At 33.5% G+C, this 27,186-nt stretch overlaps 1 protein-coding gene across 1 annotated transcript; it reads right to left on the reverse strand.

Moving 5' to 3' along the window:
• Positions 1–24,888, reverse strand: LOTGIDRAFT_126447 (hypothetical protein; the record flags this gene model as incomplete). Its single annotated transcript, XM_009062791.1, has 9 exons — positions 1–168; positions 356–477; positions 916–1,029; positions 1,405–1,481; positions 1,695–1,754; positions 1,966–2,037; positions 2,373–2,655; positions 3,198–3,464; positions 24,777–24,888. Coding segments are annotated over 9 exons (1,275 nt in total), but the record flags the coding sequence as incomplete, so codon positions are not given.
• Positions 24,889–27,186: the final 2,298 nt, after the last annotated feature.

Below are 27,186 nucleotides of genomic sequence, written 5' to 3' on the forward strand. Positions count from 1 at the left end.
AATACCATGTTCCACGATATCGGCACCCAGAATTTCTTCTTCTAAAGGGACCCGTAATCCCATCACGAGATCGATAATTTTAAGGAAAAAGAATGATGTAAATAATGTCCACACTGTTAAAGTCACAACAGCTAATGTTTGAACACCAAGTTGGTAAAAACCACCTCCCTGAAAAAATCAAATTGAGCGTTATAGGCTTTGACGAATAAAAATGACGTTTGAGCTATGGCGTTTTGACGTCGTGTTGATAAAGCAGCATTAAAGTGTATATTCTTTTGACCTTTAATCGTCTTCATGATTTTGTCGACAAGGAGAACTTCCACTATCATTAATATCGGAAACATTCGAAACTTACATTCAAAAGTCCATTTTGAACAGCATCAAGATGAAGTTCTTTTGCAAAAGTGTCTCTTCTGGCAAACAACCCAGCAGCCAACATACTCCAAGCTCCCCCAAGAGCATGAGTTCCAACACAACCTGCAATACAATTAATTGGATTGTGGCATTTTGGCACCTGAAAAGCTGTATGAACGGTAGCAGCTAAGTAAAATCAATAAACCAAGTACTAACGATCCTAACCGCAACTGCAAGACTCAGACCACACAGAACATAGATAAAGTCAGTGATGTCAACATGGAGCAGTTACCACCGTGATCAATAAATGCTGATTAAGAATTTTCGTTTTAGAAACCCAACCGTATCTTTTTCTGCGACTACATGTATTTAAATGCAAATAAACGAAGTATGGGACCAAGTGCGTTGAATTATAAATACAAGAAAAAAATACAGAAGAAGTGAAGGATCTCCCGACTATTCGTTTCTTCTATTTTTAGACTGTTTCCATAATCCCGCACAGTAAACCGCGACTGAACCTCCAAATTGTATCAAAGAAGCAAATTTAAGGAACTCGCTTACCAACAGGATCATCAATGTGAAATCTATCAAGTAATGCTACACCAGTTATTGTCACCGAACCTCCAATTAGACCAATCACTAATCCTTCCCATGGATGAACCATCGCACATGTCGCTGAAAGCACAAAGTTAAATAATGTTCTGAGATCGTGATTGACTTCTAAGTACCTTGCAGAAAAAAACAGGAGTCGACACATCTATATCTTATATTTTAATCAGATTATGTAAATGCATGTGTATGGGATTTTGATGTCATCATAGTCTTTCATTCTGTTCTGTTATACAGCAATAATTTACTTTTCTGTTAATTTTGAAAGAAGCAAAAGATGAACGCAAATTCTACATGCGTGCAATTTCTTTACAATGCTTTCTATAAGACCGTCTACTGCAGAGCTATCATAGCAATTGTATTTGGGGTTTAATAAATAGAAACAACAGCCTTCTTCAATGGTCTGTCTGTATGTAGGTGCACCTTGTATGACACCCTTACCTGTTATTCCTACCAAAGATCCCAGAACACCATTTATAAGATAGGCAACATCAAACGTTCTTTTCTTTACTATATAACTGAAAGATATAATAGAGTGTCAATGAAATAACCACAGAGGTTTAATAAGAAATACAGCCAACTGTGGACAGAAACTGCAATCATATGAGACACGCTGTGATGCTGGCGGGACCTGTGGATCAACAGTCAAAATTGATTATCCACTATGTCTCAAGGTCGATTGAGTAAAGCAAAATAGACAAGAGATGTACGCACGTAAGGATAAGACTTACCTTGATAAAAGGCCAACTACTCCTCCTGCAGTAGAAGCTGATATAGTTGACACTGCTGATCTGAAATATCAAAATCTGTTATTTAAAAACACCCTCATTTCGCTGAATAAGCTATTACGCGTCATTAGCCTAATTTAGTCCTCCTAACTACAAATGTTAGGTTTTAAATCTAAAACCCAGTGGTTCAACTACCATAGAGACTAGTTGAAGTCCACATATATATATATCACTATACCAACACTTAAATTCCTTAAAACCTCAAAAATCTCACCTTGCTGCAAGTTTCCATTTTAGACCAGAAATACCAAATGTGCTGCCACAATTAAATCCTAACCATCCCCACCTAAAAACAAATTGGATGTGTACAAGATGATGGTGAAAAATCCATGTTCTTGTTCTCTTTTTGCTTATAATCATTTTTAGGATTTGCTTTTGGTAAACCTTTGCAGTTTTCGTAAAGCTTAATCTACCTTGGTTATGAATGAAACGATTCTTTGTGCCTTAAAGTTTGAGCAAGAGGACTCTTGACATTCATTTATTTATGATCATAGACAACCATCATAGACAATTACCAAAGAGGAAACCACAGAAAATTGCCGATTCATCAAGTTGATCAAATTTATCATATAGTAGCAATAGATCATTATATCCTGGAACTAACAGAACCAATATACCTACCAAAGCATGAACATTCCCAATAAGGCATTTGTAGGCGATCCCATCTGAGGCATCTTTTTCTTTTTATATCGGTTATGACGTGGCTTGAGAACCATCGTTGCTACCAGGCCGGATAAACCACCGACCATATGGACAGGTCCCGCTCCAGCAATGTCAATAACACCCATTTCCTGCAACCAACCTTTAGGTCCCCATATCCAATGTGCCGGAAAACAATAGACGAATGTATTGAGCATGGAAAATACTATATACGATTCTAGCTTGGTTCTTTCTGCCATTGCGCCTGAGAGATGAAAGGTATAGAATCATAACTATTTCAAACAAAATAAAGGTCAGAGTGGATTCTTTCTCAGACAATTTTTAAAAAAGAAAAATCCAATGGTGCAAATTGACAGTGTCCCCGTTTAAACATTGAAGAAAGCATTGTATAGCTGAACAGCTAGTCCTATATGCATGTGTTTAGACGCGTATATCCCTTTAAGGATGCTACATTCTAGTTTTCGTAATTTAATTAATATTTCATCCATATTTGTTTAAGATTGTAATCTTAAGATTATATAAGGATAATTTAATCCAATAATCATTATTATCTCCAAATCTTCAGTCTTCAAATTTTACAACAATATTTACATTTACTCTAATTTTACAGATAATAACATTGGGTTCTAGATTAAAGCGTACGAAATTGATTAGAAAGAGGAGTGCCATTACATATCCCTGGGAAAAATTCCGGAAGCTAGATATTAGTGTATGCACCATAATTCAAAAAACTTAGAACATTAGAACAGTTGCACAGAAAACCCCTAAAAAATAGACCTTACATACCCGATACAATGGTAGTTGCAGTCGTTGCAAAAGAAGCTTGGAAGAAAAATTTAGAATAGACCCATCCCAGCTCCTCTTCGCTGGCTTTGACAAAGAATTTTCCCCAACCACAGAAAGGGTTTGTGTAAGGTTCATCATCACCAAAGCTAAAACCATAACCAAACATCCAATAGGTCAATCCACCACAAATAACATCCACGGCATTTTTTACCATAATGTTAACTTCATTTTTAGCTGATACCGATCCACTCTCCAACAATCCAAAACCTACAACAGAGAACATTTTCCCTTTTTCAGTATTGCCTTTGTATAAAGATAATTTCTGTAAGAGTTATTAAGAAACCAATAAATGTTAGGAGAAGTCCTGTCAATTTTACAGATACACGAACAGACATGAAATAGGGCCCATTGTTGGTATTAATTGGGTAACCGCGCTGCTAGATATTTACGCGTTATTTTTATAGGGGATTTTTTACAGTGTATCCAGCAATAGAAATATGATGACGTACGTTATAATTCTTGCTTTTACATCACCTCCCTTGCGACTAGTTTTTATTCCTGTCATCATACCCAGGAATGCTTCAGCTAATTTTAGGAGAATGAGAATATAACTGATTCCAAGAAATTTAAGATCTGCAATATTTTCAAGAAACAACTTTAAATAATAATGTTCGAAACTTTCTTATAATTTGCCATTTTCATGTCATATCCTTTGCATGAAAGTCTGTGATCAAAAGAATCGGATAATTGGAGGAACATTTTCAATTACAGCTACATCATGTTAGCTGAAATACAAGACTACCAGCAATATCTATAAAGACATAATTATCAGTGAGTGAAAATAAAATTCTGGTTACGGAAAAATCGTGTACGATCAAACTATAACGTGAAAAATACTTGTAGCATGTGGAATAAGCATAGATGGTACCTAGCAATATCGAGATAGGCGCACCAACGATTTAAACATCACAGATCTTGTCGTCAACTTGAGCAATGGGAATCTACGTAGTGCTGAGTATTGTCAATCATGAAAAGATAGCCTTCGATATGTATTGCGATAAAAGACATACGAAATCATGAAACGATAGCATACGATACGTATCGAAATAAAAGGGGTACGAAATCATGAAACGATCGTCTACGATATGTATCGCCATAAAGAGATACGAAATCATAAAACGATAGACTACGATATGTATCGCGATAAAGGGGATACGAAATCATGAAACGATAGTCTACGATATGTATCGCAATAAAGAGATACGAAATCATAAAACGATAGACTACGATATGTATCGTGATAAAAGAGATACGAAATCATGAAACCATAGGTTACGATATGTATCGCGATAAAAGAGTAGGAAATCATGAAACGATAGGCTAAGATATGTATCGCGATAAAACAGAAACGAAATCATGAAACGATAACCTACAATATGTATCACGATAAAAGAGTAGGAAATCATGAAATGATAGGCTACGATATGTATCGCGATAAAACAGAAACGAAATCATGAAACGATAGCCTACGATATGTATCACGATAAAACAGAAACGAAATCATGAAATGATAGGCTACGATATGGGTTAATAGACAAAAAATACCACTTTAAAGTTTTTTACGTCTATAAATTTCAAGACGCTGTCTAGTAAATAATATTGCTAGAAATTTTATCGTCAATAAATTGTCGACAGCTTGCTGCTATCTCTTTCACTGAGAAACTTAAACTTCGTATTTCTTCATTCGGATGATTTGGGTCCCACCCCGTAAACAACACATGCAACAGAATTCTAGCACAGTAAAGTTATCGATTTAAATCAATTACATCGAAATGTTTCAACATCTAAGAAAAATACCGTGCGTAATTTTATTATTTGAAAAGTTATTGTCACCTATCTACTTTATCACAAATTTCCGCTAGAAAAAATTTGTTAAGAAAGTGTTATCGATTATAACATTAGATGGTATTTTAGATGGAAATTAACTGCCAACTTACATTGATAAATGTGAATAATCTTTCTTTAACACGAACTAGGTTAACTGTTGTTCCGTTTAAAATTCTACATTAGCTGCCCAGTTCAAGGAAATGATCTTATACATGTGCCATAACTATTGCTGATGATTTTTTTTTTGTTGGTGCAGAGCTTCCGCTTCTGAAGCAAAACTCGTTAGACGTGATGCGGGAAGGGGATATTTCCAAGAATCAGTAGTTTCAAAAACTAAGGCGGTTAAAAGTTTCAGACAGTGTTCCTTTTCAACTCAACCTCCGTAATATTTCAGATGATATGAGCTGAGCTGCCAAACTTGAACACACTGCCTTTGAAGCCTCCGCTTAACTTATGAAATATTAAACAAAATTAACTAGCAGGGATAGAACTTGGACAAGATATTGTATCTTTGCTTTTATTTGCTTGTGATAGAGATGACTTAAGCCACACTGAGTGCAATGAGGACAATCTTTAGAGCAAACTACGTGTTAAATCTCTTCTGATTATAACTGTACTCGGAAGCTTCGTGAATCTAAGTCAAGGTTTACGCCGCGTGTGACATAATCCAATTTCACATTGAATGACCAGCCTGATATAGGTCTCGAATTATAATAACCAATCATGGTTATTAACCAACTATGATTATTACGCAGCACGCTATCAGCAATAACATATATCATTAAAGAATCCATTTATAGACGTCATATCCGGTCTAATTAGCATAATAATTATACTTGAAAACTTTATTAATCATAAACCCGGAAATTAAAATAGTGTATTTCGGAGACATTTCAAGACAAGCCAATGATATGATAAAAAAATTTCACTAATTTGTTCAAATAGGATATGTAGAAATTTAACATGCAAAGGAGGTTGTTCATGACCTTGCAACTGAAATAATATGATATTTTGGCTTCTGCAGCGCACCTGATACGCCAATCTAATACAAAAGTAATGTATGTGATATGACAGTCTCTCTGAGTTTTGCTATCCAACAACTTTGTCTTCCAGAAACGTTGACAAGCTTTGATTGGTTAAAATGACGTTATTAGAACGGGACTACTAGATTACAATCATTGAAAAAATGAGAAAAACGAAATTGTTTCAATTTTAAACAATTACATTTGTATTAGATTGGCGATAAATCGACTGTATTGATTTCGTCTGCCACAGACTTAATAAAACGGCTGCTAAAAGGTTGATGAACAAACTACAACCAACTCGAAGAGTTAACTGTAACAAGCTTGGTGATCAGTTGCAACCAACTGGATGAGTAAACCATGTCGACGAGTAAACTTAAACCAACTCGATGGCCGACTGAAACCACTTCAATTAGGCGACTGCGAGAGGACGACTTAAATCAATGCTATTTATTTTTATGTATCTCCTTGAACAAACTGAAAAAAGGGGCGGGGGGTGATTGAAAAACGGAATTTAAAGTAAACATTTTGATCTGGCTTTGGTCATTGACATTAACAGTTATTAGATTAAATATGGTAGATATTTCTCTACAACTTGGCGCTTATTTTGCTTAAATCCGTTTAATAGTTTTAAGACACCAAACAAAAACTCATATCTTTTTTCAAGATTTACGTTATATAAACGCAAAGACACTTTTATTTACACCATTCCGATAAGATAAGAGACACATTTCTCTAATCTTTATTGACTATAGTTTTCATTAACTGGAGCACCTAATTTTCCCAAATTACTGAAAATCAGATGCGCCCTTGACAAACTTGAACCAAACTGTCGGACCATGACCATCTTGGTCGTTTGAAGATCACCTTGCCTCGTCCATAATCTGGAGCTTTTGGTTAAATCGTCCGAAAACCGTTTACTTACGGCTTCCTGCTGTTCGTTGCTGCCTGTGTCAACATATACTTACTTGCTAGTACTATCGCATACTTGCGCCCGGAAATCGTGTCGATCATTAAGAAAATTTTCGTTATGAAGCCAATCAACAAAAAATGATCGGGTACTATCGGAACCATAATTCTTGGCCGGGTACTATCAGAACCAAAATATTGCTTGGTGAAATATAAACAATTCCGATAAACAATAAGCTCGATTAGACAATAGAGCATTTGAACGTCAGTAAGCCGTTGCAAAAATAAAAAGTAAATTTGGTTAAGCATGTAGGCTATATACTTGTTTTGTTGTGAATATGTGTCGGTTCGGAAGTACAAGTAAAAAATATTTTTTAAAACGAACGACACAAATCAATAAGGCTTGAATGGGGAGCATCGTTAAATAACATGATTAACGTCAAACGTTTCATGTCTGCCTGAAGTCAAATGAGAAATATGTGGTAAAAACCAGTCAAACGAGTGCATACAAAATGAAGAGAGAAAATTGATTAATCTTAATTAGGCATATCTATACAATTTAACCAGAGGATGACGTCCAGGAAAAGATTACATTAAAAGTAATGTTGTTAACAATTAAAAACTTAAGAAATCTAATATTCTTATAACTTATATAAATAGAATGTTACTTAATGCATTTTTCTTATAGAAATACGTTATTAAAACAACTTTCAAAAAAACGCATTCAATGGAAATTCCATACCTACCTGACTGCATAGTGAAAACAATAAAAGTACTGGACAAGATCCATGTGGAATCAGAAGAATAGTCCTGGCATTTGCTAACTTGTAGAGCACCCGTGCCATTAAGGCAGTTACTTATATTCATATTTTGCATGTATTCACCACTAGGCTATGCCATCAAATGTTCTGAATTAAGTCCTTTTCAATTGATTTGTCATTTGATTTTTTACAGTATCCTATTAATGTACCATATTCAATGAAAATATCAAGTTTTGCCGACGGGTAACTTAAGATCGAAACACTTTCACTTAAGATTCCAAAAACATGGTCAACAAATATTTTTTTTTAAATACGAATAGTTCTATAGGGTTACAGATTTCCTAAAAGTTGTATAAATCACTGAGCTGAAAACCAACTGAGATTTCCAAAGAATACCTCATACTGTTCAATACATAATGTCCTACTAGAGAAAACCTGCTTTGATATCATTTAGTACATTCCATTAAATCTTCAATGGAACCAAACGTCGATAGTTATTGGGTGTTAATAATCTTTACTAGTTTGTTGTTATTATAATCATAGATGACTAAATATCTATTTAACCAGCTGAAAGAGTTACATATCACGCAGTTCATAACGTTCCAGATACTTAGACATGATGTCGTTCTTACATGGAAGTAACAAAAAACGACCGCCATTTAAATCACTACACCAGACAAAATCAATCAAAAAAGTCATAAATATTTCATCTGGGCCATCTAATCACATGTACGTTTTTTTGATTGGATGCAAGTTCTAGATAATCCGATAAGTACAAGTGTAACTTTGAATCAGCTGAATCACAAATAGCCCACCATTATTCATAATGGCGTTGGAAAGATATTTCGATGGAAAAAATGAAATGAATGGAGTTTTACGTCCTACTTTTCGATATTTCAATGGAAATGGAATGAAATTCGAACGCTGCTTTCGTTTACTCTGTTAACGTCGTAACTGCACGTGTTTCCAGTGAAGAAAAGTAAATCGGTTTAAGCCACGCCTCTTACATGATGGTCAACAAAGTTCGTGATCTGATTCTTTTAACAAAGTTCTGTGCGTAGTTTTGTACAGATACTTGGATTATTGTCAGTACCCCAAAATATATAAATGTCAAAAAATGCTCTACCCACGAAAAATATTACATTTGCCATGCTATAATATTTGCCATGACAATTTTCTTAAACAATGACTGGAGCAACGATTTCGACAAAAATTTACGGCAACCACTTAAAAAAAAATAAAAATAAAATCGATGGTACATCTGCGGATATCCGTTGGGTATAAAAAGGAGACTTTATGCAACATCCGTTAAATCCGACTTCCGATTTTCTCGAAATTGTCTCCTTTAGATGAGACACACAGAAATCATTTCTACATATAAATGCCTCCGTTGTTCTGAGAAAACTCCCTTAAATACAGGCTGTCCCTTCACTCGATTTGAAAATCGTAAAATAAATATCTAAGACCATGCAGATTTCAAAGTAATATATTGTAAGGCGTTAACAGCCCTGAAACAAGTGCTCTTTTCACTGCGTTTGGTAAATTGGTGTTGAATTATGTTGTCATTAAAAATGTAAAGTGCATTAGACATGTTCTGTAAAGATGAACGAGATATGGTGAATGTACCGTATGTTTGAATCCCATCAATCTAATGTCAATGGCTGTACATTTGCATTTTTCCATCATATATAAAATGAATTATAGAAAACCTCCCAGTCTGATTGTAATCATTAATTGTTTGATAACGACACTTAACAACTTCACAATCAACATGCAAACGCTATAATCTAATATGCAGCAACCCCAGATGAAATTTAGCAAGAAGTTCACTGATTTTGCAGCACTATGTGTTTTCGCGTGAACACTTATTAGCTAAGACAGTGTGTTTTCTGATAACAGGCAAATGGTTTTTTTTTTTATGTCTGTGAGTCAAATATTTCTACTTCTCGATATGTCTATATTCACAATGTAAAAATCACAGGAACTTGACAATTAGCATTAGAATTGTTGAAATATCAATTAAAAATTTATTTTCTTTCTTTTTTTCTGCGAAATAATCTCTCAAGCCATGACTTCGTAGAAATAAAGTCAAAAGTAGTAATCTGTGCAAACAAAACATAACCACGAATTTTATAATTGAATTGAATCTACCCACAGTAATATTTTGACCATCATAATAGTATTAATATTACAAATTACGGTACATTTAACAGAATTAACCGATATAAACAGATGAGCCAGAACCTTTAGCTGATAATAGCTGGAAATTAGCAGGATATTAATTATCATAATCTAATCATAATCTAATCATTTACATGTATTAGAATTAATAAACCTGGCTTATAAGCTGGATTTCAATCAGATAATAAATATAGACAGGTATGTGTTATGAATTAAATATTTTAAAGGCCATGTTCACCATTTTCGGAGGTTGATTTGGGTCTATATGTAAATAGCCTTCAGAAGTAGTAAAAATGTACGAAATCACATAATTTCTTCAAATATACCTCAAAATAAAAATTCAACTTCTTATCTCTATATATGTTTTTTCTATATAGTGTGGCGAAAAATTCAACAAAAGACGAGTCGTCATTTGAACTTTCAAACGCGAATGATTCTGGACACACATGGATTTGCTCGAATTTCGACGGTGAACTGTAAACACTATTAGCGGTTAGCTTAGCTTTAGATAAAGAAAAAACGTTTCTGAAACCAAAGTATGATTGGTCAAACTGCATGATGGTCCTTTAATTGACCTGCTATCAAAATTTCGTCTGACCCGTTATGGAATGATCTGCAGGTCGTATATAGAATTTCGACGATGGGGATTTCACTAGAATACGGGTATTTAGATACGCTATAATGCTTAGATATAACTCCGATAATATAACCTAGAAGATTTCAAAGTGAAAAGAAATTAGAAAAAACAAAAAATTTAATAAAACAAAGCGTCTAGTAATAAAAATCTCAGAATAAAAGCTAGAATTAATGCATGACGAGGACGCGGTATATTAAACACTTTTGTGGTTTGTTCACTGGTATATATTGAAACCTTGTATCTGCAACAATTGGTAACAACAATAATTGTTATTGTTGGTAACCACTGCTATAACAAGATTCAAGTTATAACCAACGACAAAGTTTCAATACCTATGCATTAGGTTTCCTCGAGTGACAAAAAATAATGCAAATAATGTACATGAGGAGATTTACAAGCAATACTGGTAGATCAAGGGCGTACGTGAAACTACGTGCTTGAATCAACTAAGCACATTCGATTACAAAATTAATCCAGAAAAAAAGCTGCATTGAGCTCTTCTGATTACATCTTTGAGTGTACTTTGATGAATCAAATATTACTATTGACAGATAATGGCTTAATTATAATAATATTTTTGGGGGCATAAATTAGGCCTATTTATCTATAATTTAACCGTTTACCTCCTAAAAGAAATGCATACAAGTGCATATTTATTTTTACATAGAGTATACCCCGGTCTCCCGTCTCCAGTCTTCGAACAATTATCAATGTAAACCACACCGAAAAATATATTACCACTCAAAAATAACACCTACCTGACTGCATGGTGAAAATAATAAAAGTACTGGTAAGAATCCATATTGAGTCAGCCGATGGATCATCCGTGGAACATTCCCAGAATTGGCGACCACTGAATCCCGTTTCATTACATAAAACCATCTCGACGGTCCTCTTAACGAGGCATCTAAGCAATCATTAGTTCTGTACCATATGAATGGTTCTAATCATAAAATATCTCATGAATTTAGAATCGTTAAACATGATGAGCTTTAGTAAACACTGATTTGAATAATAAGGGTATTGAGGTATTGAAAATAATTCCTATTAGATATTTAAATTATATTTTCGTAACGCATAGTCCATTGCATTGGGAAAGTATGTCTTTGTATCCTGGTTATTTACGAAGACAGCCATTTCTTTTAGATTTGGTTAGTATTGTCTAATAATTTCATTTAATATAATGTTGATAATTATGAATAGAGATAGTGAAAAAATAACACACACACGCAATTCCAGGAGGATTTGGAATTAGCCAGCACACGTGTGGACAGTAGCAAGCACTCTGTTTTTTTATTTCATACATTAAACCAAATTGCTCCACAATTGTTTTACTTTCAACTCCTCAGCATCTTACCTGAGGTAATAGAGTTCGGAAACTCACCAAATAGTTGGCAGCGATAGTTTCCGATTAATGTAAGTGCATATACATCCCTAGCGTTTCATACATCGAACCAAATTGTTCCTCCAAATCTTCCGGTACCAAACAATGCACTCTATGGGAAAAGAGTTTTTCTACCCACTCTACAGAATCGTACTCGTAATGTTGGGGTTTCACCTATTAGTTGCCAGTTTCTCGATGGTTTCCGATTAATGTAACTTGTAAGTGCAAATACATCCTTAATGTTTCATACATCAAATCAAATGGTTCCTCCAAATCTTTCAGTGGCAATTTTGAGTATTTTACTCGGGTGGTAAGGATCGTGAATTTTAACCGAATAATTGGCAGCTTCTTGATAGTATCCTTTTAATTAAAGTGCACGTCCTTCCTTCACGTCTGTCACACATGGGAAATAAATTTTGTCCTTGATCCAGATAATTTCTCACTTTTAATTTACACCTAGGGGTAGATGATTAGAGTTTCAATCCGTTTAAAATCACATGTCAGACAATATCACACATTACTGAAACAGGAAGTAGCAGAAATTCAAATCTAAATTCATAATACCATTTATTTTTATTTGTATCATTACAACGCAGGCTTCCGCAAAATTATCGATTTGGACTTTGATGCGTGTCACATTAGTCATAAATCATTTAGTCAGGTAAATTACTGAGGTTGAAATTATCACACTTTTTATGGCTACACACACTGTATCACAATGAGACTAATAAAAATCTCATGAACAATTAAAAAACTCAAAGTTGAATGTCACTGGCACAAAATTAATGAACAGAACAGACAATCAGTTAATAGTGCTTCAAACGAATCCTTGAACTATAATTACATTATACTGATCAATTCTACTAGATAATATTTATCGTTATAATATATTATATATCTTCTACATTTTCTCCATTTACAGGGAATATCAAGTTTTACGTGAACAGTTTTGTATACAATGACAGGTTCAAATGTTCAGTTTTACTTTAAGCTCTTGTATCATTTTCCAGGTTCAAATGTCTAGTTTTACTTCAACACTCTTGTAAACAAAGACGGATTCAAATGTCTAGTTTTACTTTAACACTCTTGTTTACAATTACAGATTCAAATGTCTAGTTTTACTTTAACACTCTTGTTTACAATTACAGGTTCAACTGTCTAGTTTTACTTTAACACTCCGGTATACTTTAAAACTCTTGTATACAATGACAGGTTCAACTGTTCGGTTTTATTTTAACACTCTTGTATACACCAAGGAGGTTAACTGACAGGTTCAAATGTCAAGTTTTACTGTGGCATTGTTACATAAAATGACAGGTTCAAATGTCTAGTTTGACTGAGATACCATTACATACAACGACAGGTTCAAATGTCTAGTTTGACTGAGACACCATTACATACAACGACAGGTTCAAATGTCTAGTTTGACTGAGACACTATTACATACAATGACAGGTTCAGGTTCAAATGTCTAGTTTTACTGAGACACTATTACATACAATGACAGGTTCAAATGTCTAGTTTGACTGAGGCACCCTTATAGCAGGTTCAAATATTGCGCAATTGGAATTTCGCAATAAAGTATTTATTCTATTGTGTATATGAAAAACACATTTTAATGTACAACGACATCCCAATGTTCTCCAAAATACCCAACGATAATAGAAAAGAATCAAACTTCCATAAGAAAAAAACATTTATTAATTGAATAATTAAGAAAATGTTTCAACTAAAAGCACTATACATACATCCCAAGGGAGCTCATTCATAAATCACATTCTAAAGATGTTTACAACGAAGCTTATTTCGAAATACTCCAACGAATAAACCAATCAGTCTTTACAATTAAACTCGTAGCACAAATACAAAGTATTAACTTGTCCACATCATCGTTTATAGTTAATGACACAAATCTTATATGACAAGCATACTGTGGAGGAAATCTTGGATTCCGCAGGCCATCACCTCATTATTACAGATGTCTATTGATTTCTTAATCTCTTTATTAGTTCAATCTGGATTGCAGAATCTTTTCACTTCCACATTTCTAAAATACCTTAACCAATGAACACGCAGTTGACCAATTATTTGAAATATATCTTCCAACCATAGACAACTTCTACGTATGGTTCTTACATTGAAATAACACAACCATTTTGAATCACTTCCTCGACATAAGTCGAATAAAAAAAAAGATATGATATTTCAACAAAACCTTAAAACAGCATTTTGAGGCTAAGAAATACATTTTGATGTGAATTGAAGGTTTTGTTAAAATGTTAATTTATCATAACCTTTTTTTGAAATTTGACTTATTTTGTCGGCGCAGTGATTCAAAATGACTGTGAACTCCGACGCTGTCGCTAATCCGACATTTTTTTTTGGTTTCAGTGTATGTCGGATTACGCAGAGTATACTGTACATTATTTTGTTTGCGTTATTTCTCATGCTGCCAAGGCCCCACGATTCGCAGAGTATCAGAAAAATACGATAGATGTAAAGAAATGTGAACACAAAAAGCTTAACAAAAATATCTCAATGCACAGGAACTTTCACTTCCTATGGAATTCAATAACCTTTGTGGTTTATCATTACACAGAACAGGAAGTGACGAAGGTGTTTTAGATGAATAGCTCTGTTTAAAGCTTTAGTCGATTAACTTGCTGAGGTTGCCATGGATCGGATATTCCATATCAAAAATTGTGTCTTATTACATGTACAGAATTGAAGCATACTTGATATTTGATTGCGTTGATTGCTTGGTAATAAGTCATTCTTACAGGGACAGGTACGCCATTTTTTTTTGACCAGTGGTAATAGGTGTTCACAACTTACCGTTGAAATTTGAGCCTTCAAATCCATGTGTGTCCAGAATTATCCGCGATTGAATGTTAAATGACGACATTTTGATATACTTAGATACACATAGAAAGGACAAATATAGAAATAGTGAATAAAATTCTTAGTATGAAGTCCAGCACAAGCTGAGCATACATCAAACATAGGGCCCTTGTAAAAAGTAGGTTATAAGCTATATTAACCATCTGCATTTGTTTAAACTTGTATTTCCTTGGCATGGTGATATCTTTATTTGCGGTTCACTGTTTGCACAGCATAAGACCGATTAATCAGACTTGTGTTACATGGCGACTGACTCTATTGCATCCAATTTTATCTTGTCCAGCACTAAAATTCTTGAAACATCATGAAGATTAATAAGGACCCTGCCGCTGCAGAATTGTCACGGGAACACCCGAACTACAGGGGGATAGGGGTAGGGGCCACCCCCTTCCGAAAAAATGGATCCCCCCCCCCCCAAAAAAAAAATTCTGATAACCGATCAATACACCATGGCCCCTCTAGATATATTACTTGCCCCTCTAAACAACCAGGTCTGGTCACGGGCATGGACTCGAGTCTGGACCTAATTTATCTCAGCCCAGCTCAACCGTCACGTTATTTGCTGTAAGTCAATGGAAGATTTTCTGATCTTCATCACATTTAATACAGATTACCAATCAAAAAACTCTAAAACACATCGAAAACGAATTGCTTGTGATTGAGTATAATATCATGGACCCTACATTGAACTTCATGTTATCTCACTGAACATACAAACCATTCAAAAGTTGAAAACCATTAATAACTGTACCGTATAGTAAGCACAGGGTAATACCCACCGCATATGTTAATTTTTGAGCAATGTCTATTGGATTGGTGAATGACTGTTCGAACATCACAAAACCCAAAAGACGATAGAAGTCAACTATCATTTTCAGCAGGTGTGAACCACGACTTTATGTTGTTCTAAATTTTTAAATGGTTCATAAAGAGACATATATATCAGTTCTGACAGGACCTGCTGTTAGTAGAATATTTTGTTTGCAATAGTTAAACATTCTGCCAATTTGTATATCATTCAAATGGAAAAATTTCAACTATTCTTTTATTAGTGATTTTAGTAGAAACTGTTTCTGTTCTATGACCTTTTCTTATTGTTTCTTATTTGCTTCTTAGGTTCTCCTTTGTCTGGCCATCTATAGACGCTTTTCACATAATTTCCTTTCTTAGTCTTTATCAACATCCTTAAATTAATAATCTGATAATAGAAAAATGGATTCGTAAATAAAATTTTAGAATCAAATAATTGGAATGATGTATAGACAGAAATCGAAATGAATCGAAAACTTATTATATTTATTAATTAAAGAATAAATCATAGAAAAAAAAAACAAATGATATAAATAATTAATTATATTTTTCTAAAAATACTATATAGTTCATAAAAAATAACAATGAAAACAGTTTGAATGGCACATCTTAAAGGAAGGGTGGATAGGACCAATTTGATTAAAGATGGGTTTCCTTAGTTTTTAGTATCAAATTAAGCAAACTATTTGATGAATTGGTGTTTCTAATGAATTATCATGTATTCTTAATCATATCATGATGTTTTTATTGCATATAATTAAGCGTTTTAACCAATCATAAATGTCCATGTATATGCAGTCTGGATTTTTGACCTTTCTTGATCAGTCACTCATTGGAATTCTGCTGGTAATTCTCTTCTAATTTAGCTAATTATGAATTGATTATGGACATGTGAGACAAACTGGTATTTTTTCAAGTCATTAGACACCTCTACTTTCTATTCATATAAATATTAGCATTTTTATTTTCATCAATGAAAATAGGGAACCAATATATAAGCCATAATTTTGATAACTCATTTCAATTTGCATCACAAATCAGATTTGACATTCCAACCTCCAACCCAAGCGTTTTCTGCCCTTCCATAGCGTCCCCGACTTTAAAGACAATCACAAGACAATTAAGGTATCAAGTCATGGTGTGTAGTTACGCCAAGCAAATAAAAAGCTAGTCCGACAAATTTGTCCTTACCAAGTTCCTTCGACGTGATGTTCGGGTAAGGTCGGAACTGGTTTACCAGTAAAAGGCTATCCTGACCAATACAAGCGAAAGAAGAACTCCCATAAAAAGTGACATTAATGTCTGGCCCTAAAATTGACGATATCCGATCCGAAGATGTGAATCAAATTTTCGATTAAATAAAAGAACAGTCTGGCGAATTAATTCTTTCGCTTTTTAGCTTCCAGTGAAACTAATATTGAAGTTATATTATAATGGATCACGCAGTCATTTAGACCGAAACATCTGGCTCTTTACCAACCCTTGATAGATATTTGAATGTTGTTGGCTGGTGCAGAGACAGAAAAACTAGGCATGGTTTTGTGGGAATTTATAGGTTTTTTAAACTTATTTATTTGAACGGGTGGGTCAAACCAAGATATATTTGGAAAGATGCATATTTTTGTCGTTCAGTCATAGCATCATAACCGCCGTACACCAATTATGATTTTGGTCATTTTTTGACGAAACTGATTCCTCGTCGGACATGTAACATTAATGTTATTGTGAGACTAATTTACAGTAATTGTAAAGGTAATTTAATATTATGTTAGAAAAATCTAATCTTCGGAGGTTTTCAAAAACCCCATCAAAAGGTCCTAGTTTTTCTGACTCTACTCCAGACGATAAATGTCAAAATATCATAGGCTGGAATAGAGGCAGATGTTTCGGACTAGCAGTTACTGTTCTGTATTTTATGATTATGAAAATGTCATGTTAAGTGTGCTGTCAGAATCATAATCATTATATAGCGATAAAATATAACTTGAGAGTAATATCTAATGTTAAACTGTCGTAGGCGGTGGTATTTAAATTTTTCCTCCAGCCTGGAACAATCACTTTTCTAGGTCATATTGCTTTTATTATAACACTTTATTATTGTTTCATTAATCACAGTGTAAATAAGCCTCCGGGGACCGTGGCGTATGGAGTTAGTGTCCAGTAGGTCGAAAGTTAGGACTGAAGTGTATCAAATGGCCCACGCATAGAATGTAAGTTTCGACGACTTTTGGTCAGCCTGCCAGATACCAGAAAAGAATAAAGGTTTAGACGACATGTGTTTTAAGAATGGTGTAATTGAAGCTCTGTAAGGCTCGTCTCGGTATAAAGTATGCGTTCAAGTGGCGTTGGTAGTCGCATTAAAATAAAAATGACAGACCAACTCGTCGCACATGATGCTTTTTCGACCTACGACCTCAACTTGCATACCTACAGAATGAACCACTGCAGCATTCGAGAAAACGTGCAAACGGTCTGGCTTTGGCAATTAGTCGTAATCATGACGTTACGAACGAGTTTCCATTAGGAGTTCAATGTCCAGAGCGAAATGTAAGAGAAAATATACGTGTGTTTTCAGATGTCAAATGTTGATAAAATAGCTATAGTAATATAGTAAACTACTAAAACATTAAATATCCCTGGAGCCACGAGATGTATGACAGATAAGTAAATTTTGCGTTGAGTGATTTTTTATACATTCTATTGTTTTCTTTGTTACCAGTGATATACAGTCAATTAAAATAATACATAACAAAATACTTTAATGCTTAAAGGACGATATTTTACAAATTTCATTATTAAAAAATTTTTATAAGCTTAAAATCACGAATTTTTCTTGACCTTGACATTCTTTCATGCATCTGCTCTTGTCGTGTTTCGATCATTTCTGATTATTTTTCTGTTAAGGTTAAGTCCAGGGTCAAAATTTTCAAAAGAATTGTTTAAAAAAAATGGTTCGTAATGGCTTTGTTTGTTGCCACCCATTACAAATATCTAAAATAGTGTTCAATATAAAAGACTCAGTGTGAATCAACCAATGAATTAAAGCTTTTCTTTCATTAAGTCATGTTTCCACCGTTATAAAAGTACTGTATCTGTTGAACTGAATTTCATTCTTGATTTTGATTTATAATCAAATATATAAGTTTATATATATAGATGGCCTTCAGACTTAATATTCCCTTTAAACTGTTATACAACTATCACATATAAACAGTACTTATTACTAATAAAGGAATTCCTAATTAGGTCATTGTAATTTCAGTGGGTGATCTATTTCTTAGTTCAAGGTCTTACCAGTCATTGTGATACCCGAACCACATCAATGAAGATGAGAGCTCACGTATATGTGTTCTACCTGACTTTGGCCGTCCATATGCATATTTACGGCCATGCCTTATCCTATGGAATTTCTTAATAGTAGCGCACGCTTCAAGGTCCAGACAAAGTATAATTCACTGGTCGCAGGCTGATTAGACTAGTACTGTGTGTACGAGTTGTACCCCTTTGCCGAAAAACACCTTTTCAATTGAATTAAATACTGCGAAAGCACCCCTTTACTTGTTCATTTATATTTTATTTTGGGATGTTTTTTTTTAATACCAAATGGGCTGCATTTATGGAATGTAACAATGAAAAAGTCAATTAAAAAAATATAATGATAATAAAACAAGTACGACTATTGTGTAGAAAGTTGTTTTTGAATTTGGTTTCTATTATTGAGAATTCTTCTGCTTTTTCAGAAACAATGGGACAAGCGTGAGAATAAAAAGCATAAAGTAAACCATTTCTAAAATAAAACTTATATCAACAGAGTTTTGAAATAGAAATGTTTGGAAACCATCACAGATAAAAGAAAATGGCGCCATTGTTCTAAAATAAACTTAGAGTACATGTTATACATGTATATACAAACACAAATCTTTAATATTTATGCACTCTACAATCATCGAGTCAACTTCGAGACGCCTTCTCTCTAGTGGGTGTGCATAGAGCACCGTTGCAGGACATCTTGGAAAAGAAAAAGATGTAACCTGGACGTGAGCATCATTTTCATGTTCAACGACACCGAACACACAAGGTTCTCATTGGACATCTCTATTGTTTTTTTTTATGTAAATCCGTGACCTTTACGTTTGAAACAATACCTTACTATAGCATGTTTCAGTTTTAGTTTTGAGTTATTTAATGTTTTACAATGCTAGGGGTGAATGGCGGAGAAATATTTTCTCATGTGTGGAATTGGATCATAAAGGTTGAGAAGCACTGGACTAGATCCTTATCGCTAGATCACGACACCAATAGGTAACAAAACATTCGCTAAAATGAGTCAAAATTCACACATCTTTAAGTCTTTTTTTGCTATTTTTTTTTCAATTTTTTTTTCAATTTTTTTTTCTATTTTTTTTTTCAATTTTTTTTATAGTTCATTAATATTTCCATTATCACGTATTTCCCGTGATCATATTAAAATCCATTTTATTCGTATAGACATGTAACACATTAATAAACCATTCCAGAATAAAAAAAAAACAAAACTCTTTGATATTGCTACAATATTAATTGATATCATTTCGTTTGATAATGATAATCGTCGCATCAATGGCGTTTTAGGTTACATCTAAAGATGGGTTTCCTTATTTTTAGTGTCGATTTAAGCAAACTATTTCATTAATTGGTGTTTATAATGAATTATCATGTATTCTTAATCATATCATTATGTTCTTATTGCATATAATTAAGAGTTTAAACCAATCATAAATGTTCATGTATGTATAAACAAAAAATACTTTTTGACCTTTCTTGATCGGTCACTCATTGGAATTCTGCTTGTAATTCTCTAATAATTTAGCTAATTATGAATTAAATATGGACATGTGTGACCTCTATTTTCTATTCATATAAGAATTAGTATTTTCATTTTTAAATGAAAATAAGCGCACCCATCTTTAATGTAATAAATATTTTTGAATCTTTTGAATCTGTAAATGTTTCTATAGAATATATATGGATCAATAAATTCGTTACATAACTTTAACATGGGGAAATTATTATGTTTTATTACAATTTCTTTTGTTAACACAACAGTAGAAATATCTGTTATGTTTAATCCAATAGATTTTCATTGTTTTGTTTTCACAATTCTAAAGATTAAAGAAAACAAGAGATATTCTATCTTGTTTTGATTATCTTGGGAGAGTTGAATGCTATAATTGCGATTAAAATGTTCAGTTCAAACCCATTTTAAAGATTTGCTTAAAGTATTCGTAAATTTTTCAATTTGGCTAAAATGTTGATCTTGATGTTGCTTAATGAGAGACATAACATTCGTTAACTCATTACATACTTCCATGTTATCTTTTAAAATTTTGATGTTGGTTTCGTTGGATAGATAAACGGAGAAAGAGGGTAAAAAATACACAGAGGTATAGAGTTTTTTTAAATGTTATTTTAACGGTATATGATATGCTATATAATGTTAAAACAAAGTTATATACCTCTATCTAAATATTTAAACGGCATTGTCAGTGGCGAAACCTGGTTTACGTCTGAGGGGGTGCGAAATATCTGAGATTGCCCGAATTTCTTACCTAGTTATGAAATTTTTGCCCGAAAAACTTGCTTTCGGGGCTGTGAGTTGAAAAAGGTGCTGAGGGTGCTGGACACTGATCTCAAGTATTTAATTACAGACAACTCTGATATCTCCAACTCATAACATGTTTACAATCCTGAAAGCCCCCAGATTCGTTAATGGGATTTAATTAATTAAACGAGTTAAATGAGCCGTGTGGACATGGGAAATGCTAATGGCATAATGTCAGCTTGAAAGAAGCACTTTATCTACGAATATTGCAATAAGCCTTGGTATTTTATTTGATTGATAAATAAATCAGGATAAATTCTCATGGTTTATAGTCTAAATTGACAATAAGCATCATGTTCGTATTATATCTTAGGGATGGTGAAGGTCACTTCACCCCCCCACTTTCAAATTTTTTACATAGTGAAAGAATGACCTGTGAACCCCCTTGGAAATTGTGTGGCCCCTTCTCTGCCCCCTAACCTGAAGTTTCTTAGAAACACATACATCATATATTTTAGACTTAATAACTCGCCTATTAATAGCGCGGACCTCAGAGTAATACCGTATTCGTAAAAGAATTGTTTGTTCTATTAGAGGAAGAGGAAACAGTTTTGTAGAGTGTTATTTATAACTTGTGTTGCCCGTCAACTACATTACAATGTCACATTGAACCAGCAACATTTTTAATCAACGTCGAACCTCCCCAAGCATTCTGCTATTAAATTATCCATTTATTCCATTAAATGTCTATTTATATTTTAAGCCAGAAATAAACTTCATATTTTATCATACGTCAAATGCCGCGAAAACAGTATTTTTTGGAATAAATTTGGCAACTTCGCCCGTATTTCTGTATATTCAAAGCAAGTTTTATTCCAGATCAGGATTTTATCTCAATCTATCTAACTATAAGCAAAAGTGAAAATTATTATGCAATGAGGTATTATAGTATGTGAAGGTTAACAATGAGGCATCACTGTAATTGGAATTAGGCAATGAGGCAGTATAGTATGTGAAATTTAACAATGAGGCATCACTCTAATTGGAATTAGGCAATGAGGCAGTATAGTATGTGAAATTTAACAATGAGGCATCACTCTAATTGGAATAAGGCAATGAGGCAGTAAAGTATGTGAAATTAAACGACGACAGAAAATATACTTTGAGAAATGCAGCAATAAAGTGTGTGAATTACAGTATGCAGACTTATGCCATTACGGTATGTGAATTTAAATTAGGACTTAATTGGACTTAAACTATGTGGCATTACAGTATGTGAGCTAAAACTGTGAGGCATTACAGTATGTGAATTTAAATTATGAGGCATTACAGTTGGTGAATTTAAAGTATGTGGCATTACAATATGTGTACTAAAACTATGTGGCATTACAGGATGTGAATTTAAATTTTGAGGCATTACAATATGTGAATTTAAAGTATGTGGCATTACAGTATGTGTGCTAAAACTATGAGGCATTACAGTATGTGAATTTAAATTATGAGGCAGTACAGTATGTGAGCTAAAACTATGAGGCATTACGGTATGTGAATTTAAACTATGAGCATTACAGTATGTGAGCTAAAACTATGAGGCATTACGGTATGTGAATTTAAATTATGAGGCATTACAGTATGCGGACTTACACTATGAGGCATTACGGTATGTTAATTTAAATTATGTGGCATTACAATATGTGGGATAAAACTATGAAGCATTACGGTATGTGAATTTCAATTCTGTGGCGTTACAGTTTGTGAGCTAAAATAATGAGGCATTACAGTATGTGAGCTACAACTATGTGGCATTACAATATGTGAATTTAAACAAGGAGGCATTACAGGCAAAGGGCCTGTTTATTAAAGGATTCATTGAGGGGTTTAGATATTTTTGGAAATTTTTTAACAACAAGAGCCATCCAGATGACTTCACTTCTTACTAATTACCATTTCATCAACTTCTAATTAAGAAGAACGATAATGACTAAACATTTCATTAGTCACAAAATTTCGAATTAATCCACCTCATTACCCATTGTCTTATTCATTATACAGCAGTTAGTTCCAGACCATTACTTTGATGTTTGTTTTTGTAGTATGTAAAATGTTTGAACAATAACAACTCATATATGGGCGTTTTAGCTCAAAAACAAAGCCATATCGCCTTGTTCTTGGCATTTAGTGTTTTCCTATCAGCAGTAAGTAGTATGTAAACTTCGATTATATTTTTATGCTATACCCATTGTATATATTCAGTTGTTCTTGATGTCATGCAGCGATTCCATTTTGAGTCTCGAAAATCAATTGTTTCCCTTCCAGAATTTCCCATGAAAATGACTTTTCATTTCGTACAATCATTCTTTTCGAACAATAATTTTGTCATTGACTGGAATTTTATCCGATTCTTTAAAGCTGGATCTACCTCGGTATTGAATTAACAAATTATTTTGTCTTCTGGTGCAACCTCTTTACTTTGTCACGTGATTGTAACCTTGCGATGAAAATAAAGTCCATAGGTAAAAGCCATTGAGAAGAAATACTGATTCTCATTTTATGGTTTGATGTTAACCGAATACATTGTGATTTTTAACAATTGCATATTTGAAAATGTAATCATGTCACAATCTGTAGGCCTATATCGTAACGGTAAAGGTGGCAGCCATTAAATACCCTGATATGTTTCAGAGTGGTGTAACGCTTCTGAGATTACTGTCAAGGGAAGGTACAAATATACCCTTTATTACTGAGCAATCCGCTTAACATTTGAAGCCTTAATATCAGCGCAGTCTGTAAAAACATATCTTGAAGAATAATAATGTTATCGAATGTTCAAATATTTAAACAGATCTTAGTCTGGCAATGAAATATTCATATTAATACGATCACTTTTCTTCTGTAGTGCTGTTCACTTTTCACTGTTTAATTATTGTGTAAAAAAAGCTTCACAATATTGACAAAAAATTTGCAAATGATTAGATTGGCATTTATAGTTGTAAAGGAATTGATTTTATCATTTATAATAATTTTAGAAATGTATCAGCTGGTGGTCCAGAAATGTACAGGCTCTGCATATCAGACATGCGGTTTAGAGTTGATTAAAATTGTAGGCTAACAGCTATCGTCCGTAGGTCACTAAAGGTCAATATTGTACGTATTCAAAAGAAGTCAAGAGCAATAATGTTGAAATTTCAAACAAAAACAACAAATTTCAATTACTCTTGAAATCATAGAAATACAACATGAAAAGCGAATCAAATCTATGGTGTTTGGTCAAACTTAATACGCGTCTTGGATAAAGGGCAGTAACTCAAAAGGTCCGACCGCAAAAACAAAGACGGAGACCATGAATACAAAATAGGTATTATAAACATTAATCTTCATATAATTTTCATAATCAAAACGGAACCAGAAGAAACCTCACGACAAATATTTTCAGAAAAATAGAACAAGGTAACTTCTGAATAGAAAGAAACCTTTCTTTCACAAAGTACAGCGAAAAAATAACTGACCTGATTGCATGGTAAAAATGATGAAAGCGCTTGTCAAAATCCAGGTGGCATCGTCGTGGCTTCTTATTTTCAAATTTCTGCTCCCATGGTAAGTAAAATTGCCCTCATCCATAATGTTCGCAGTTGTCTGTTGAGGATCGTGATTAGAAACATTTAGTAACAATCAATATTATATGTATTGAATCACAGCCAATCATTCAAATTACGAAATATTTTTTCAAAATCGTTACACGAAGATCAAGATAAAATTGTGAACTAAGTACTTTATACAATGATTCAAAATCGATATTATTCATATAATGTTACTGAGAATACAGTGCAGGTCAGTAGTAATCTATTTCACGTTTGATTTCTCTATTTCCTGAGTATATTAAATGCAATTGACATATTGAAAGCTAAAATTTCCTATTCTTCTCTCTATTTCCTCGTGACACATGGTAATTGCACTGAAAGCTGTTGACAGGTTTTTAATGGAAGGTATTTGAATTTAAAGAGATGCGTAATATAGGATTACAGTGCAATAAAGTAAAGCAGTGGAATTAACAATGAAAGGTGTTGATGGTTTTATGAAAACGTTAATTTTATGTTACATGCGAGCTATTTGAGGATGTAGAGTGTATGAATAATAAGTCGTTGGCTCATTAGGGATTATATATAAATAGTAAGTTCTATTTCTAGTTTGAAGTACTTTTAAAAACTATTATGATATTCACGACCCAAATCACCCCCAAAAATCGCAAACCATGGCCTTTAGCTAAAATAGCTTGTCGTAAATTTTAAGAATTTCAAAACTATTTTAAAAGTTTACGTAAACATAACGTAAAGATGCTATGTTTTTGATTTGTGTTGGAATACTAATGCATGAATTTAACTAAACAAATGCCAAATTGTTTCAATTAAAAATATTGAACCATTATAAAGTCAAACACAAATACTAGTTTAAGTTGCGCAAAACAAATAGACACTCTGCATAAAATAAATGACAAAATATTTAGATAAAATGATATAATCAGATTGAGATCCAATAATACCAGATGAAAAACTATCAGTAACACTGATCGATAACGACAAATCCATTCAAAGGTAAAACTATTGATACTAATATCATTAAAGGGACAGAGGCGCCATTGTTTTGACCAATCATAGGCCTACACCAGAAACGGGAATTTTTTGTAATCAAGTCAAGCAGTAATGGTGTTCACAGCTCAGTCGAATTTGAGCCTTCAAATCCACGTGTGTTCAGATTAATCCACGTTTGAAAGTTACAAAAAACTAGTCGTCTTTCCATGAGACACTGCCATATGTCGAAAAGACATCTATGGAAATAAAAAAAGAAATTCCTTGTTTGGGATATTTTTAAATGAATTATGAGTACATTTCTATTAGTACTTATGAAGACTATTTTCGTGTATTCAAGACACAAATCACCCCCCCCCCTCCCCCTTATTGCCGCGTCTTTCCCTTTACCTTTAATTTCAAACATTGTCCATTCAAGATGTAATCATTCTACATTTACATGCCCAATTGTACAATCTGTAATATCTCATTCGCCGATGTCCACAGGTGGCCAACTAACAGACAGACATGGTAGACGGTAGTATGCGCCAATTTCCAATTGAAAAGATATATTCATTACATGTAATGGAAAAAATAATATGAAACGTTCCCTTTCCCCCAAAGAGTTAACCATATCCTGAGTCTGTTTAAAGATTTCTAGGATTTGTAATGATTATTATTAAATGTAATGACTTAAGGTTAGCCTTAGGACGAAAGCGACCTATGTTAAAGCACTCCAAGGGAAGCAACCATTACAAAACAATTTTGCAATATATCTTATCAAGTAGCAATAGATAACAGTAACTTATCAATCTTAAATTTTCCAGTCTTCTGAATCTACTTAAAATTAAGTACAATTAGAATTGTTCAAGGGATCTTGAATGTTATCTATAGTTTTCTAGAATCACGAGTACTAAATCAGACTAAAACTGCCCCGTATAACTGAATTGAGATTTAATTTCAACCACACATCTGAAATCCAATAAGGAAGGTATGGTTGAAGGTTGAATATCACAGACTATCCCCCTGAATTCAATGGTTTCAATCTATCTATCGCTTATGATTTGGTCGAATAATGGAGGGGGTGTATAAAATTCCAACCGGAAGTAAATTGTGGCGCGAAAGTAGGCTCGGGATTATTTATTTTTTATTAATTATCATGAGAATTATTTCATGACAATCATAATAATAGAGAACGTCATTATTGAACCGAGGGATATTTACTTCCGTTTGGTGCAATTATGTGATTGCCTTCTAACACTCTTCTGATTGGTATTATAGGCTACTGAAATGTGTTAACATTTTGGATTGAGATGGCAAAAGCCGTCGAAAATACACTGACTCTGCAGATTTC

Source organism: Lottia gigantea (assembly GCF_000327385.1).
Source record: "Lottia gigantea unplaced genomic scaffold LOTGIsca_53, whole genome shotgun sequence".
In the NCBI taxonomy this organism is placed as follows: domain Eukaryota; kingdom Metazoa; phylum Mollusca; class Gastropoda; family Lottiidae; genus Lottia; species Lottia gigantea.